The 19,173-nt window shown below is 39.8% G+C and overlaps 1 protein-coding gene across 4 annotated transcripts in view; it reads left to right on the top strand.

The window, feature by feature from the left end:
- The window catches only part of HERC4 (HECT and RLD domain containing E3 ubiquitin protein ligase 4), a 64,711-nt gene that overhangs the window by 31,126 nt on the left and 14,412 nt on the right, over positions 1-19,173 (top strand). For 3 of the 4 annotated variants that reach the window (XR_012803450.1, XM_075610886.1, XM_075610885.1), the window contains exons 10-17: positions 180-304; positions 1,342-1,401; positions 1,643-1,754; positions 3,268-3,457; positions 8,944-9,116; positions 11,928-12,047; positions 16,662-16,685; positions 17,453-17,551. Coding sequence is in view for 3 of the 4 variants with exons in the window: in XM_075610886.1 (XP_075467001.1) it covers positions 180-304; positions 1,342-1,401; positions 1,643-1,754; positions 3,268-3,457; positions 8,944-9,116; positions 11,928-12,047; positions 16,662-16,685; positions 17,453-17,551 (903 nt within the window). In the remaining variant the exon portion in view is untranslated. The remainder of the gene's footprint in view (positions 1-179; positions 305-1,341; positions 1,402-1,642; positions 1,755-3,267; positions 3,458-8,943; positions 9,117-11,927; positions 12,048-16,661; positions 16,686-17,452; positions 17,552-19,173) is intronic. The other variant, XM_075610887.1, reaches the window with a different exon arrangement.

The following is a 19,173-nucleotide window of genomic DNA, read 5'->3' as shown; positions in this document are numbered from 1 at the left end:
TACCACAATCCGTGTCTTTTCAACTGTAAAGTTTATAAAAAGGGATTATATACAGTACAGTGCATGTTGACAGTGTTTGCTACCCAAATTACACCGTTTTTTTTAAATCCAAGGGCTATGTATGTGCATAAAAATCCAGTGTTGTATTGTTTTTAGAAACTTGGTTGTTTCATTTCCAGAACTGCTTTCCACCAGATGACTCCACAAATTGCAACCGTTACAAAGAAATATGGACCGTGAATGATGAGCTTATTCAAAGATGGTTGAATTTGTCTTCGGAAAGACTTCCATTAGAGATAGCAAAGTAAGAGTTGTTATTTATTTACGAATACTCAAGAAGTAAAATAATATACACCATTTACCCGTTCAGTGTCGCGATCCTGTTTAAAGAACGTCACAAGTGTGGAACCATACTTGCTTTTTGTGACACTCTGGGGGTGCTTGGACATATTTAGATCGAATAATAAGACTTCCCCTTCCAATCAGCTGATGGGAGGAAGGAATAGAGTCCTGATTTTTCTGTAATAGCAATCACATGACCACGGTATTCATATATCTATGGCTAACTGCCATTGAGCATTTTGACACAAAGTGTTAATATTTGTTTCTTGTACATCACTTTTTGTCTGTGAATATAGACAACCTAACATGTTAAACTCTCTCTTTCAAGCAAGAAATTGTTTTCCTCCCATGTGTAATTAATCAAATTGGGTTATTTCTGCGTGGTTGACCGAAGTTGTTTGGGAAACTGCTTCTGAATGGTTTGTTGGGGGAATGGGTTAGTTTGTAAATGTTTTAATTAAGATGTGTTTAAGGTTTTGATACTTTTTAGTGGCCCAACATTATTATAGAGAGCTTTTGTAACCTCATAGGTCTCTTCTTCAAGTGCACTCATTTTGGTCATCTAAAATGTCTGACCACCTGTAATTAATTTACCTTTCTGTAGGGCCAATACTGCTACTAGAACATAGAACTATATCATCGATTCAATTAAAACTGCTTATGTTTCAGTGTTATATTGACTCTTATCAATGAGCCCACTTCCCTGTCCAATTTTTAAAAAAAAATGTATTTCATGTGGATAACTTTCCTCTATCCAAATTATTGTATTTCCCTTTCTTTTAAAATTAACACACAGAGCAGTGGGGCTGTTATTAAAGAATAGCATTGTCGCATAAATTAAAGCATTTCGTTAGCCACAGAACGGTATCGTCTATTCGTTTTTGAGATATAGATATATAATTTTATTTGTTTTAAATATAAAATATAAAAATGTGGTTTTGAAAAATAATTACAAGTTAAACTGTGTGTGTACAACTAAAGTCTCTTTTTGCATTTTAGTGAAATAGACAAGGTATTTTCTTCAGCTGCTTGCTTAAATGGAAGCTTTCTTTCCTTCAGGTAAGGGGGGGTCGGGAGGAGGGGGGAGGGAAGGTTTTTTTTCAACTATTTACTAAGATGTGGTCTAATCTACCTTTAAAAAAAAATAAAGTTTGACCGAGTATGATAAATGTCTGAATTGTCTTTACCAAACTTTTTTTATACACTTTGATACTTGTTTTGTGGCCTCCTGGATTTCAAGTCAAACATCAAAAATAATAATTTAATATTTGTGTTTCCTTTTTTTGTTATTTTCTTCCAGCAATAATGATCACTATAGAACCAGCAGCAAGTTCTCAGGGATTGATATGAATCTTGCGAGACTTATGTTTCACAGGCTAATAAACTCAGGGCCGTCACAGATTTACCAACAGGTCTGTTTATTCTTATAGCAGTGATACAATGTGTGTGCATGATTGTCACGGGACACCAGCACTTTTAACACTGGGATCACTATCACCAGATGGGACAAAGAAGTTGAATAAACTGGGTTTATTCTGGAAAGGCAGCAGACAATACACAATTACAGAATACTAGGAGTAGGGGTCTGCTTCAGTAGGCTTACCCTGTCTGCTTCATGTCCCAGTTCCTCAGTGTGCTATTCTCTCAACAGCAAGTTTGAAAACCCCACCACTCGGGTCTCCGTCAAACTCCAGAGTTAGTCTGGTACTCTGATCGTCAGCGCTCCTTACATAGCCCTCGGTGGCTAACTTTTCTATGGAGAATGGGCCGCCGGCCAATCAGAGTATGGATCGAGATGGTGCAGCCAATCCCCAGCCGGGGGCTCACCCTGCTGCGCCAACCAGAGGAGGGGGCGGGCTTAGACACTCAGGACCGCCCGTGATTGCGGAGCTGCTGGCAAGCAAGAACTTCGAACTGGCAATGAAAACCGCGCCTAAGGACTCCGTACCGGCAACGGCTTCCCCTGGCCAGCTTTATACCTCTTGCTGGGTAGTCGCCACTGAGTTTGTGGGGAACAAAGGCTCTCCCAGCTGAGAGCCTATCTCCGGACCTGCTCACCAAGTACCTGACACCTAGCCGCTCCCAGCCTTTGCCTGGATCCGGTATTTCTATGCAAGCGACTCGACTAAGTGAGTTATCTAGTCTGCTTGCATAGAAATGATTAAACATAAATCACAACACTTCACTGGCTATCTGGGGTAATACAATTTACAGGGAATAAAGGGCTTTAAATACAATACATGTTACATTCCCTGTTCCCCCACAATAAACACAGATTGTCCCCTTCCAGATCAGTGATTATGCTCTTTCCTGGAAGGGTTTACACCACACAAAATGTACCGCCATATGAGCTTACCGAGGCGGCCAGTTACACACGGTTTTAGGGGTAACTAGCCGGGCTTCACCTTTATTATGTGAGGTCAGCTACCCCTACCTTCACAATGATTACATGCTTATACCAGTGATACAATGTGTGTGCATGCTTATAGCACTGATACAATGTGTGTGCATGATTACATGCTTATCGCACTGATACAATGTGTGTGCATGATTACATGCTTATAGCAGTGAGAAACTCTACATAATACCGCGCTCCGCCCTATAGAAGTTTGCTGCAGGTAAAAAGATAGGCCTTACATATATAAAAACATAAAGAACGATTTCTGCGCTCCTTCCAATTAGGCTAAAATAAAATAATAATCTCATGAAAAAGGGTATTTTGTTAAACCCTTTGGCCAAAGCATTTGTAAGCCTGCATGCCACGTCAAGGCATACCTGTAATGCAGGTACCTACACTATATAAAGGATAATATTGATATTATTGGTATACACCCATTCATTGTTATAAAACAGAAGAAGAATCGGCATTGTTGGAACATCTGCACGTTGCTGCTTTCTTTTCTGTAACAAGTTTTCGGTTCTTAGGTGGCTGCTAGCTTGGAAAAGAATCTCATACCAAAACTGACAAGTTCCCCACCAGATATTGAGGCATTGAGATTATACCTCACTCTCCCAGAGTGCCCACTAATGACGGACGTAAACAACTTCTCATCTCTAGCAATTCCTTTTGGTACAGCAATTGTGAATCTAGAAAAAGCGCCATTAAAAGTCCTAGGTAAGTTTTGCTGTTTGTGACCTGTGGAATCAGTTCAAAAAGAATCCTGAGGCCACGTCCCGCTGTCTGCGCTGCAATGCGCGCATGCCAAGCTTGTGACACGTGCAGCTGTGATCCCCGGTCTGCAGTGACCTGCAGGTGGAAAAGATGGGTGAGGAGTAGCGGGGGGGCGCGGCCATGACATCACCCGGCAGGTTCATCCTCATTGGCTGAACCGCCCGGGGGCGTGGCCACCGCGCTCGTCACTAGTATTGAGCACAATTCTCCTGTCTTCAGGAAAAACTGCGCGGCGGCCACCCCTTGTAGTGGGCCCAGCCCCATTGAGGGGGGCTCTTCTGCAGCGGGGGAGCTGGCCTTAGAAATCGAAGCGATATTTACTTTAAGATCAACACAACATATAAAGGTGTTGCCACATAACCTTTGTGTGGAATGCTAAAATGTCTGTTTGTGTGTGTTTTAGATATATTTTGTCTTTGTACTATATACACTTTTTGAATACTTACCTGGACGTCCTGTGTCTTCTCCATACCTTGTGTCTGGGTGAAGTATACCTTACTTCATCCTATATATGATGCTTGTGTGTATATATATATATATATATATATATATATATATATATACACACACATACAGTTGTGTGAAAAAGAAAGTACTCCCTTTTGAATTCTATGGTTTTACATATCATAACAATCATCTGTTCCTCAGCAGGTCTTAAAATTAGGTCAATACAACCTCAGATGAACAACAACACATGACATATTACACCGTGTCATGATTTATTTAACAAAAATAAAGCCAAAATGGAGAAGCTATGTGTGAAAAACTAAGTACATCCTAACTGCTTCCATAGAAATTAAGATTCTAAGTAGCAGACAGGTGCTGCTAATCAAATGCCCTTGATTAATTGATCATCAACAGGTGTGACCACAACTATAAAAGCCGAAGTTTTAGCAGTTTGCTGGTCTGGAGCAGTCAGGTGTGTGTTAACACAATGTCAAGGAGGAAAGACATCAGCAATGATCTTGGGCAGCAACAATTGCTTCTCTATCAATCTGGGAAGGGTTATAAGGCCATTTCCAAACAATTTAAAGTCCATCATTCTACAGTGAGAAAGATTATTCAAAAGTGGAAAACATTCAAGACAGTTGCCAATCTTCCCAGGAGTGGACGTCCCAGCAAATTCACCCCAAGGTCAGACTGCAATGCTCAGAGAAATTGCACAAAACCCAAGAGCTACATCTCAGACTCTACATGCCTCAGTTAGCATGTTAAATGTTAAAGTTCATGACAGTACAATTAAAAAAAGACTGAACAAGTATGTTTTGTTTGGAAGGGTTGCCAGGAGAAAGCCTCTTCTCTCTAAAAAGAACATTTCACCACAGCTTAGGTTTGCAAAGTTGCATCTGAACAAACCACAAGACTTCTGGAACAATGTCCTTTGGACAGACGAGACCAAAGTGGAGATTTTGGCCATAATGCACAGCGCCACGTTTGGCAAAAACCAAACACAGCATATCAGCACAAACACCTCGTACCAACTGTCAAGCACGATTGTGGAAGGGTGATGATTTGGGCTTGTTTTGCAGCCACAGGACCTGCAAACCTTGCAGTCATTGAGTCGACCATGAACTCTGTATACCAAAGTATTCTAGAGTCAAATGTGAGGCCATCTGTCTGACAGCTAAAGCTGACCGAAATTGGGTCAGGCAACAGGACAATGATCCCAAGCACACCAGCAAATCTACAACAGAATGGCCGAAAAAGAAAAGAATCAAGGTGTTGCAATGGCCCAGTCAAAGTCCAAACCTCAACCAGATTGAAATGCTGTGGCTGGACCTTAAAAGAGCTGTGCATAAACAAATGCCCACAAACCTCAATGAACTGAAGCAACGTTGTAAGGAAAAGTGGGCCAAAATTCCTCCACAACGATGTGAGAGACTGATAAAGTCATACAGAAAACGATGACGTCATGTTATTGCTGCTAAAGGTGGTTCTACAAGCTATTGAATCATAAGGTGTACTTAGTTTTTCACACATGACTTCTCCATTTTGGCTTTATTTTTGTTAAATAAATCGTGACCGTGTAATATGTCATGTGGTGTTGTTCATCTGAGGTTATATTTACCTAATTTTTAGACCTGCTAAGGAACAGATGATTGTTATTATGTCCTGATATGTAAAACCATGGAATTCAGAGGATGTACTTTCTTTTTCACACGTGTGTGTGTGTGTGTGTGTAACAGAGAGTAGGCACTCCTAAATAAATCTAACTGTTGTGTGCAACATAATTTGGCGTGTAGCGGTAAACAAATACATGACCCAAACACGTATGCAGAACACCCACACAGTGATATTAGATGGCGCTTTCACACAACTTAAAATTATTATTAGACCAAAGTGATATAACTGTGAACTTAGTAAAAGTAAGGCTGAATGATGCTCAAAAACCTCTGCTGAGGACTTGTTTCCCAAAGTCCTCTATTTCACAGCGCTCTCCACAAAATCCAGAAGGCGCAGGTTTACCCAGAAAAAGAGAGGAAGATAATATATAGTGCACACTGTTTCAGAATGAATATAAGGCGGTCTGGATCAAATCTTGGCTCATATGTCAACCCACTTACAGTGTGTAGAAAAATAAACAGCCTTCTCCAACTGTGGCATTCATATTTCATCGTGTTGGGATGAGTGATGAGTGTAGATGTTCCCTCAGATTAAGAGAGACAAGGAGACATATAATTTAGTGGAAAAATCATTTACTTCCGGTACTCACTCTGTACATGTCAAATAAACAGTAACTGGAGGGGGACACTGCCGAGATCGCCGGTACGCAGCTCTGAAGATCCGGATGCTTGTCTGGCTGCAGTCTTGCAGTCCTCTGATGGTAAGGGAGAAACTCTGTTTGCCTCTCTCCTCGCAGGTTTCCTTGGCGTCTGACATCACTGCCGGTCATGATCGTCAATTCCGGTATCGCCAGGGAGCCTGCTGTAAGTGCGTTATTAGTCCGGTGCTTAGCCTGTCTTTTCCACGCTCTTAGAAGATATCTCGGTGCGTTTCACAGCTGAATACTGCTTCATCAGGAGATTATGCCCAGCCCCTTCCTCTCTAGCTATATATACTTCCCATAGGTTAATGTGATTTAAAGTGCTAAATAGCTGTATACAGATCACAATATGTTTATTACAAATGACACATACATATGCTAATAAAATTACATTAATAAAGTTACGTTAAAAAACTTGGCACTGTTAATACAGACCTTTTAAAATTGGATAAATAATAAATACAAAATAATAAAAATATATAAAATTCATACAACAGAATACAGGTTATCTGAACAAAAATGTATATGAAAAAACTCAATAACTCATTATAAACATAGTTAACCCCAACGTCGCAAGTAACAGTTAGGAAACAAGGGGAGAGAAAAAGAGGACTATTAGTACATATATAAAATTCCAAGACGTTCAAGGAGTTTGGAGGCAAAAGGCAGGAGGGAGACAAGTCGATAGTTAGAAAGACAGATAGGGTCAAGCTTGCTGTCTCTCTTAATCTGAGGGAACATCTACACTCATCACTCATCCCTACACAAAGAAAAGTGAATGCCACAGTTGGAGATGGCTGTTTATTTTTCTACACACTAAGTGGGCTGACATTTGAGCCGAGATTTGATCCAGACATCGCCTTATATTCTTTCTGAAACAGTGTACACTATATATTCCCTTCCTCTCTTTTTTTACGTATCCAGAACAAACATAAAATGTATGTACCAGACGATGGAATACAGCACCACGAATGTAGCTAGTATCAAAATAAGGGTATTAGAGGCCGCATAATCCAACGTGTTGGCCCCTCAAGGGACATTCAACAGGGCAACATGAAATAAAATATATATATTATTAAGGTTTATGGTGGGTAAAAAAAACCTCCACAGTAAAGCATAAAGCAACTGTAAATATTACTGTATATTCATTTGCATGTCTTAGACAGGTCTGCAACCCTGTCTTTCACCATTATCGCCCAGCACACAGCACTTCCACTGCAGCAAGGGATTCTGGGAAATGACATGCAAATGAGCACACAGTGCCACCTTTTATCTCAAGCTCACATTACATGAACAACCCTTAGCCAATGCATGCTGCTTTAGACGCAGCTTTTAAGCAAGGGCTTTGCATCTCCCAAGCCCTTGCTTAAAAGCTGTGTCTAAAGCAGCATGCATTGGCTAAGGGTTGTTCATGTAATGTGAGCTTGAGATAAAAGGTGGCACTGTGTGCTCATTTGCATGTCATTTCCCAGAATCCCTTGCTGCAGTGGAAGTGCTGTGTGCTGGGCGATAATGGTGAAAGACAGGGTTGCAGACCTGTCTAAGACATGCAAATGAATATACAGTAATATTTATAGTTTATATATATATATATATATATCTCATCATCTCAGCCCATTTCGATACACGGCTGGTCGAAGTCCTCCCCAATGGTCTTCCAGGTACTGCGGTTGAATCCTCTCTTCTCTGCGCTGCTTCAACAATTTTTTTCTATTAATATCCATCCAGCAGTGGATGGTGACGATGATCTAAATCAGTGGTTTTCAACTTTTTATTTGGTTAAGGAACCCCAGAATTAGATTGTGAAATTCTGGGGAACCCCAACCCTCTACCACCAGTCTCGTCCCTCCCACCCCCCGTCTCTTGTGTTCATTCCCCCCCCCCCCCTGCCTCTCGTGTCCTGCAGTATCTCATCCCCCTCCCCCGGTCTCTCGTTCTTCTCCCCCCCCCCATCCCGTTCTCTCGTTCCTCTCCCACGGTCTCTCGTTCCTGCGGCAAAAATCCCTACAGTGAAAACTGCAGAGAGCGCATGCTCTTACTTTTGGGCCTTATCCGAAGCTCCCTCCTCCTGTCATCAAGAAGCTGAATGCGACTTCTGGCGCCAACAGGAGCAGGGAGAGGAAGGGTCGCAGTCGCCGGGCGGGTGCTGCTGCTGAGTTCAGGAGCCGCTGGGTCATGTGTGGGGTATCGCTGTGACAACTAGGAGAGTTGTCCCAGCTTCGCCCCCCCCTGGCGGCCACGGAACCCCCGGTTGAAAATCACTGGTGTGTGTGTGTTTGTTTGGCAAGCTCAAAAGCTACAGTATTATGGTTTATATACTTAACAGTGCCAGCTGGCGTGCTACTGGGAAAGTGTCATCAAATTTACAATAGTAAACAAAGAAGCCCCAATGCACACCCAATGTGACAAATTTCTTGGTTCATTCATCTTTTCTCATATGTATGGGTCGTGTGTTTGTGAAATTTGAACTGTATGTATAATTCCTGGTACAATATTTCAAATGTTTTAACTAAGCATGTGCAACTGTTATTTGCTTTATGTGATCACTCACAGGTGGAATACTGTGATTATGATCGTGGATTTATATAATCATATTATAGAAAACATGATTATATAAATCCACTGTTGTGGTAATATTGCGTATGTATGTTTATTTCAATAACAGAAAACTGGTGGTCTTTACTTGAACATCCATTGTTCCTGAAAGTAGTGCAACTTTTTAAAGATGTTGTGGTATACCTCTTGAAACTTACAAAAATTGGAATTCCTCCCATGGAAAGAAGAATTTTTAATAACTTTTTGAATACTGCCCTGAAGGTTTTAGAGATTTTACACAGGGTAAGTCAGTCTTTCTCTATTAAATTTAAGATGTGTTTTTGGCAATAATCTGTTTATGTGTAAATACACAAGTATAATAGATACAGCACATGATTAATTTTCATCTTTTACTTCCACTACAATGAAATGTGCTTTATTTTGTTTAAAAAATTGCATGTTGTATTTCTGTTAAAATGCCTTTATTAGTTCTGATTTTTTATTCAACTCTTATTCATTTATAGCTCCGTGTTTTGAAGCAGAGCTGCGGTACATGTCGGAACAGTTTCTCACATCTGATGCAGAATTTTAGACTTGCGCCACTTCAGATGTAGAGGATTTATTTTTTTGCAAATAAAAGGCAAAAGAGTGGTGCAGAGAGAGCAGACTGTGATGCATCTCATTATAATCTGTACGCTGTGTAACACCTCCCTCCTCCTGACTCTCCCTGGAGCATGCGAGGGCAGATGGGGGAAAATTGAAGCAAAATGCTTTCATACATTGCTGCAGGGTGAAAATGTCCTGGTTTTGCTCCAAAATTGCCTTGATACATAGACCCAAACTAGTATGTAGGGAGAACTTAGAGAGAGTAGGAGGTGCATATGCAAAGATTATAGTGAGTGCAAGGGCAAAGTACTTTGCAGCTACTGAAATGTTTTGTTAAAGGTACGCTATAAGGTGGGAAGAGAAGGGGCTCGTTCGATATTGAGGTGAAGGGCATTCCAGAGGTAAGGGGCACTAAGTGAGAGGTTTTAGGAAGGAGAGGACTTTAGATACAAAAGGAGTTGATGGAAGACATCCTGGAGTAGAATGCAAGAGGCGTGAGCAGGTGTAAAATGAGAAATTATGGCTGTGATATAAGGAGGGGCAGAGGCGTGTAGAGCCTTAACAGGAGGGTTTTAAAAAAAAAATTTTGATATGGGAGTTAGTTACATCGCTTGTATGTCGCGATAGATTAGGAGCGTTCCCATGATCACAGAGGACCCTGAAGGGGTTTAAGCAGCCATGCCGTTCATTTCTCACTGAATAAATTCTATGTTCTATATATATTGTATTTATTCTTTGCTGTAATCGAATCAGGGGGTCTAGCTGAACTGTTCTATTTTTAGTTTTGGGAACCCTCTTGATTCTCAAGATAAATACCGTATTTCCTCGATTTGTAAGACGCACCATCTATTTGGCCCTTACAATCGAGGAAAATTACTTTTTCACTTACCATGTTTCAGGAGAAGTCCCATGTCAGTGGAGGACGAAGCTGGCGGCAGCAGGAGAGGTCCCACGTCTGCAGATGGTTGAAGATGGACAGTGGGCAGATGTGCGGAGGGAGAACAGGGCCATGTCTGCAGTTGAATGAAGATAAGAAGACAGTGGGTGTACGGTGGCGGCAGGAGATCATAATAGCAGGGGAGCTGAGCAGGAGCAGAACGGCATAAGCTAACGGCTTGGGAGGTGCTCACTGTAACACCGGATGTTGACCGGTGTCTGACTTCCGGTTACAGTGCCCTCTTCCCAAGCCATTCCCCTACAGTATGAAGCTCTGCTCCTGCTCAGTTCTCCTGCTATTATGATCTCCTGCCTCCACCACACGCCCGCTGTCTTCTTATCTTCATTCAACTGCAGACTTGGGACTTGTCCTGCCGCCGCACTCCCGCCCGCTGTCCATCTTCAACCATCTGCAGATGTGGGACCTCTCCTACCACCTCCCGCTTCGTCCTCCACTGACATGGGACCTTTCCTGAAACACGGCAAGTGAAAAGAGGGGGTTAGTACTGTAAATACTTTTTATTTTGTATTTTTTTAATACATCGATTCTAAGACTCATCCCGATTTCAGACATGTGAAAATCGGAAAAAAGATGCGTCTTACAATCGAGGAAATGGGGTAAGATCGGTTTACTTGCTAGTTTACTTTCTGGATTTTCAAAGATGAAGTCCGCAGCCATCCGTTGGTACTTAAGACCTGCAAAATTTTGCAGCAACTAAAACGGGAAGTGTCCCAGGATCCTGAAAGTCAGCGGATTGCTGCTTTAGGGAAATCGCAAGTTTCACCCCTGTAGCATTTCATCAAAAGTTGGGTCGTGCTGTATGTATGTATTTATTTATATAGCACCATTAATGTACATAGAGCTTCACATCAGTAATACACGTGACAATCATATAGATAACAAATAATATAAATAACACATAAAGGGGAGAAGAGCTCCAGACATAACAGTAACATTTTGTAAAGGAGTCCTTGCTCCGAAGAGCTTACAATCTAATTGGTTGGTAGAAAGGACTTACAGAGACAGTAGGAGGACATTCTGGTAAATCTACATTTCTAGTGTATAATGCTGTATTAAACTGTATCAATGCATATTTTATGTCTCCTTTCCTCTGTGTTCTTTAACTCAGTGGTGCACAAAGTGGGGGGATTTTTCTGGGGGGGCGCGGCATTGCAGGGGCCCCACGCTCTTCCCCCAAGGCATTTTAGTTAAATGCCGGGGGATCGCGTGAGGCACCTACAACTCTAAACTTGCCTTCACTCTGCCGGTGTCAGGACTCGTGTCCATGGCAACGCGGCATCAAATGATGCCGCGTGGTCATGTGACGTGATGTCATGACGTCGCGGGTGACGTGAGGTAAGGGCGGGGCGCACCACTAGAGCAGAACAGGCGGAGGGGGCAGAGCAAAAAAAGTTTGCGCCCCACCTGCTTTAACTCACAATATGCACCACAGCAGCTGAATGTAGGGGGGGGGAGCGGGGGAACACTGGTTCTGTATATGTAAATATTTGACCTAATACACACACCACTATTTTAATGATTGCTAACCAGCTCAATTATGTTTTTCACAGGTTAATGAAAAAGCAGGGCAGATTATATGTTATGACAAATTCTACATTCATGAAGTGCAAGATTTTATAGATATCCGGAATGATTACATTAATTGGGTCCAACATCAGGCATTTGGAATGGTATGTTTAACTTTTTACATGTTTTAGTAAGGATCTGTTTGATGTGAAATGAATACTATTTTATGTTTCTCCGTTTATCAGCCGCAGCTCCTCCACCACATTGCGATAACGTGACCGCTCCTCGGAGCGATCACGTGATCCCTGCGTCACATGCTCTGGCCAGATTATGTTCAGCGCCCCACACGAGCGCAGAACGCGATCACACCTAGAAAACAGAGCTGAGAAACCATGACTAAGCCACCATATCATTGGGTCCTTGTAGTCCCAGACCATATGATGTGGCTTTTCCATGTTTTTAAATTCTTTAACATTTTGCAGAATACATGCAAATTATTGTCTCTTTCCTATTTTCTAGCTTACTTTTATTGTACTCTAGTGATTTAAAAAAATACATTGTATAAAATTACATGAAAGCTTTTCATAGATAAAATAATAATGTTCAAAAGCTCTCATGCCACTTCTTTTTATCAATGGTGTAGTCCACGATGTACAGTAAAAATGCGGTGCAGGGAGGAAAAATTGGAGTACAGCACATCCAAATGGACTAAAAACTATTTATTTTGAAAATGACATAGGAGACATCAAAATAGGTGGGTATACGGCGCAACTCTGACGCGTTTCGGACGTAGCCTGCCCTTTGTCAAAGAGTATACTGTGCACCACATTTTTCCATCATGGACTACACCATTACTATTTCTCTATGCTGGATGCATGCCTTGGAGCCAAGAATTTCTACAATCAGTGAGTACTATCTACTTCTGGAGTTTTGTTTCTATGCTACATATTGTGATCCTATATTATCATTATACTTTAAGGCTGCCTCCCCACTAGCGAGCGGGCGGCGCTACCGGCGGGTTACTTACATATATAGATATATGCAAGTCCCCGCTAACGCTGTGCGCGCTCATGCGCGAACACACGCTCGGCGCTTAGGTAAACAAAAAAATTATACTTTCCAGCGTGCTCAACTACCCGCAATGCCCTCTCCGCGTACATGCAGGACACCTGGCGCTCATGCTTCGAGCGCTCTCCAAGCATGAGCGCGCTCAGCGCCAGTGGGGACTCAGCCTTAGTCAGGGGAGCAAAAACTTCCTGCTGCGCCCCCTGTCTTCCTTGTTCCGCTCTCACGCCCCCCATGGAAAGTTAAAATGGCTGCCAATGAACTAATAAACTGGTGAAAACTCAACAAAAAAAGATTTTGAAGAAATGAGAAGTTAGAAATAGATTTGTGATAGGAATACATTAAAGTATTGGGTTGGCACAAGAATAGAGGTACAATTCAACCTCTGATATTTTCAGTGTCACATACTGTACAGGTTAATGGATGTCTTCATTATTTTTATGTACATTTTCTAGTTTGTATATTAATTTTTGTAACATTAATACTAAGAGGTAACAAATAATTTCTAGACTGCACTGTTCTTAAAGTCCTGTATATTTGGGTACCACAGAGAAAAGCAGCCAGAAAATCGTAACAAATTACTCAAGATGCAATCCCATCTAGTCAGCCAAAAAAAGCAACCTTTTGTAAAGAATTTCAGAATCTAATTGGCTTCATAAAGCAAATAAGTACAAATTGCATTCAAGGGCTTCTGAACGGAGGAGTGTTTGTCAAGTTATTGTATTTCTTGCACTTTTCCCATCCTCTCCTTTATCATAGGGGAGGGGGAGGAGCAGGTTCTGTCTGTGCAAACACTTGGTAGACGAAAGGGAGTATCTTCGGGAAATTAAACTTCTCCTATGTATTTGCTCACCATTTGGTTTTGCAATTAAACATTTTTTAGGGTTTTGGTTCTGGTTTTGCCCAAAGTCCCTTAGTTTTGGTTCTGTCAATGTTAACTGGATTTCTAAACCACTTTGTCATCCTTCTACCCCAAAGAGATAACTTTGCCTTGTGTTCACCCTATTCCTCTAAATCCAATTCATACCCCTATTCTATTTAGCTGCTAAATAATTGGAGAAATATTCAGTTTTATTTTCAACATTTAAACATTTTATTCTACAAATAAATGAATTGAAAAAGCTTTTTTCCCTATTAATCAAATATATATCATGCTAAGAAAATTGTCAATGTTATTTAATATTGATATAATGTTATCTTGGGACAAGTGTTGTTATTTCCAACACTAAGATGGACCAATATTTGTAATATTCAAGAATTCCATTTCCACAGGTTCTGTACAAGATTGTTATAAAGCAGATGTGGTGCATTTATTTAAAGAGGGAGCTAGATCACAACCACGGAATTACAGACCTGTAAACCTGACCTCAATTGTGAGAAAGCTGACTGTTTATTATGGGATAATCAGGAATACAGTACATTATAGATAACACATTTATTAATAATAGTCAGCATATATTTATAAGGGATAGGTCATGGCAAAGTAACTGTATTTATTTGAGGAGGTAAGGGATTTAGACCAAGGCAATGCAGTTGTTGTGGTCTACTTAGTTTGCAAAGGTTTTTGATACAGTGCCACACAGGGTTAGGATACAAAATAAAGGAAATTTGCACCTGGATTGAAAATTGGTTGAAGGATAAGACTCAGATTGAGCTAAAATCGTAAAAGTGTCTCGAAGTCTAATGCTTTTTTTTAACTTATTTTTTATTTTGAGTTTTTGAAAAACATAAGGGAAGGGATACAGAGATAGAGAAGGGTGGTGGGGCGGTACCACCAAATTAACACTGGTATCATATCAGACACAAAAATAGTACAACGACGCCGAGCAGTCCCAACTCGAAATATCAAATAAATTTAACAACTCTGAAAAGGAAAACATACCGCCCTCCATCCACAATGACTAAACAGTTCATCTAGTCACCTAGAGTTCCAGGGCTCCCAGACCTTTTTGGAATTTTCTTGAATTATGTCTAACAAGCATTGTTAGTCTTTCCATAGATTGCATCTCGTATTCATAGTCGAATGCTTTTTAACGCCTTTATTAATTACCCGAGGTAGGGATAGAGGGAAATATCTCCGTCTGTACTGATGACACTAAATATGTACGGTAGTAAAATTAGAACATAAGGTAAGATAAACTGGAATCTTGCGCAGGTAAATGGCAGATAAGGTGGTACATATAGTAAATAAATGTAAGCTTATACATTTGGGAAGCAAGAATGAGCATGCTACCTGCAAACTAAATGGGACAAAATTGGGCAGATGAAAGATTTAGAAATGCTTGTAGATAGCAGGCTTAGTAATAGTGCTCAGTGTCAGACAGTAGCTTCAAAGGCTAACAGGATATCATGCATAACATGAAAGAAAAATAATTTGGACACTGTATAAAACCTTAGCAAGACCAAACCTGCAATGTGGAGTAGTTTTGGATATCTCTCCGTAAAAAAAACATATGGAACTGAAACAAAGGGCAAAGAATAGCAACCAGATTAATAAAGAGATGAATTATGAGGAAAGGCTATTACATTTTGGATTGTTTACTTGAGAAAGAGGGGTGTAAAGCTGATATGCTTTCTAGAAAGGGGTTCTTTACTGTAAGAGCAGTCAAAATGTGGAATTTACTACGGTATCTGATGGCAGATACAGTATACCTTAAGAAAAGTTAGACATATTTTTAGAAACACATAGGTACACAGCTATAAATTAGTTAAACATAAGGAGGATGTTGATCCAGGCAGAAATCTGAGTGCCATTATTGGAGTCAGGATGAATCCCTCTTCCCCCTCCTCTTATAAGACATATTTTGCCACTTGTTTTACTGGGTTTTTGTTTGTTATCCTATATTTATATTTATATTGATCCAGAGGATGAGTAAAGTAACAAAGGTTGAACTTGTCTTATTTTCAACCTCATACTGTACTATGTAATCTTTTTTGTTTTTGCGCTATGCATTACTAGACCATAATTTTTGTCAACCCACAACAGTCTTTGGGGCCTAGCTATTCTCATAGCTCCAAACTTGTCAGTGCAAACCATGTGGTTTGGCATGTTCAGAAGTAGCAGAATGAAATGTGAGAAAAATCCCTATTCTGTAATGCAAATCGCATCTTCTAAACCACTTCTACAAACCGCCCGGTTTAACCGCAAAAAATGCCCGGAATGTACTGGCTTTTGAAGCGGAATGACTTGAGGTGCTGCTCACTCCATCCCCTGTCTGATTTATGGGTTTTGCTTTCTCGGCCAAACCCATATTGTAATTCGCAATACCAATCTCGAAACAAATCAAAAAAAATATGCGTTTTAGAAACGGTTTACTTAACAGAGCTTTGAGGATTGCCTTTTTCGTTTAAAAAATGCGGGTTGGAGGCTTTTTTGACAAACCGATCAAATTGGCAAAGCCAGAGTGAAACCGCTTGCAAAAAAATAAAAAATAAAAAAGCCTTTTAGATATGGACATGCGAGAAGGGTTTACAAAATATCAAACCATGCCAATCCGCTTCGAAAGGGCACTTTAGAAGCGGGTTGTCACGCTTCGGAGCTACGAGAACAGGCACCGTACTCTTGAATGGCCATTAATGATAACCGTAATAATATCTTACTTTAATGAACAGATACATTTTATGATTACAGCCTGCATAAAGAAATGTATTGCAGTAAAATCTATTTGGGAATACAGGTACTAATATTGCTTTCCCCCACTGCATTGTCGCAGGACATTAACCATGGATTGTCTGAGGTAAGAATACTCTTGTGTTCTCAATTTTCCTCCACCACATAATTGCATATCAAAATCTGCATAGCAAATATTACTATAGTGCCAAAACACTAAATACACTAATCATTAAACATTTGGTAAACACACTAGCTATCCCATAGCAGTCATAAAAAGTTATGCTCACCCCTTTAATGTCAAATGAACACCCCAAGTACATGCAATTAATGACTTCACACCATTAAAATAGCGAAACTGCTAAATGTTGGAGGTTTCACATTACATAAAATGAAAATAAGTGACCAGTGTTGTGGTGGCATTGAAAGTACTGCCACCAACCCTACTGTTCTCAATATGGCTGCATGCCATACTTTGGTAAAGAAAGGCCTTAACTAGGATGATTGTCATTTTGTTGAACCGATATTACCTATTTGATGAGCATCGTGTTGCAGGCAAAGGAGTAAAACTCCCATAATTTATTTAAATCAAGATAAATATGTTTGTATTGTATACATTTATTTTTTGAATGTTTGAAATGCCTTTTGCACACGCTCATTTGTCAGGTGGACAGATTTGTACTCCTGATTACCAATATGTTCTCGCTTATGTGTAAGTAATGTAATGGATTTCTATACATGTTATCTGGTTTTTTTTTCTTCCAATTTTACACAAATATTCCTTTTTTTACCCCTCATTGTGTATAGCACCAGCATACTGTGACCTGATGTTTGCAAGATTTACTGTTACAAATCTGCCTGTCTGGCTTTGACTCTTATCATTTTTGTTTACAGGCGACAGATCTTCCAGACACAATTTGCACATATCCCTTTGTTTTTGATGCACAAGCAAAAACAACCCTGTTACAGACAGATGCAGTCCTACAGATGCAGGTACCTCACTTGTTACTATAACAGTACATACAGGAGTAAATGTATGTGCCAGTAACAGATTGCAAAACCTCTCAGTCTCTGAAAGCGTTAAATCCTCTGGCACTTCCACTTACAGTAGATAGCACACATCGGGTCCATAAATAAATGATTTATCCCTTTAGAGTGTATTTTTCTCATGAAGCTTATAAGTAGTTATGGAATAGTAGACATGTATCATAAACTGCTTATTGTCCCCTTTGTATAATTAAAGGAGCACTTCATGCAATAGCCTGCATGTGAATTGTTTTTTTTTAAATCAGTTTTATTATTAGATAACTGGACCTGTGGGGAGAAAATGGAAGGGATTTTAACCCCTGTTCTGCCTAGAATAGTAGGTTGATAGTAGTGGTATGGTGCTACATCCAGGATAGTTTATAACTAAATAGACGAACGAGAGAAATCCACTTAACGGTGAACACTCAGGTACTGTGATTAAAGAATATGTCATATGAATTGTAGATAAAACTTAGTATTTTATTAGAACAAATTAAAATAGGATGTGTGTACATAAACACTGAACGGCAATAGGTAATTAAGCTAATTGTTAAAATGTTGCCAAAGTCTAGGTGGTGTGAATTCAGTGTAGCACCTTTTTTGGAAGCTTAGTGCTTGCATTGGTTAAATGAGGGACCAAAATTATAGCTTTTAAGTGGGCAATAATTTCGTTTTTATCTTATTTTTAGATAATACTTACTAAAAAAAATTATAGATTTTTAAATTGAACTCTTAATGCCATTTTAATGAGTTATAATATACTGAACGTCTTTTGATTTCTATAGCAGGCTTTAGCACACATCCCCAGCAGTGCAAGATCTTTGCAACACTTTCTGTTTGTGATAATCCGTTGCCAATATTCCCAGCAGTTTGAGCTGCAAACTGTAATAACAGATAATGTTACCTTGGTATTATAAGAATACATTGTAGCTGCTGAGTTACACTGACAGAAGGATTGATTGAAACTTAAAGGCAGCCATTTAGTAAACCCTGGGAAGCAGGATCTTTGCTGATCAATCACAGGAGAATTAATCGATCAGCAATTTAGGTACTTGGTTTTCAATAAAGGTAATCAAAGGCTGCATACAGTATATTAAAACAAACAATGTAGGCGACGACTGCATCTTTAAAAGTCAAATTAGGCTTTTACTCATTTATTTAAACCGGGGTATGCCTGTATATCTTGTCTAACAGAGTTCTTTTATTTCTACCTAAAAATCGTTTTACGTTTTCTATCTTTACTACACAGAAGGATCATTCAATCAATCAGTAATAATGCCTTATTATTGACATTAGTTTCAGGATATCTATTTTATTGCATTAGCACGTAAACTCTCAACTCCTACCTGTAAATTAACCTGTGTGTATCCTGTATACCAGTGGCATTCCAAATATAAGTGCCCTATGTTTTGTCAGCAAACCAGAATAACTGATTTTTCTATTTTCATTAGCACTACTACAGAATAGTTATATTTCTGATTTATATGAAAAAGTGCGTGAGTGCATAACTGTTACTGTACCTTGAGAACATGAACTCTGTTGACAAGAAACTGAGTTTTATAATGTATACATTATTGCCTTTTTACACA

Source organism: Ascaphus truei, chromosome 8 (assembly GCF_040206685.1).
Source record: "Ascaphus truei isolate aAscTru1 chromosome 8, aAscTru1.hap1, whole genome shotgun sequence".
Lineage (NCBI taxonomy): Eukaryota > Metazoa > Chordata > Amphibia > Anura > Ascaphidae > Ascaphus > Ascaphus truei.
This window is presented reverse-complemented; position numbering and strand designations above follow the sequence as displayed.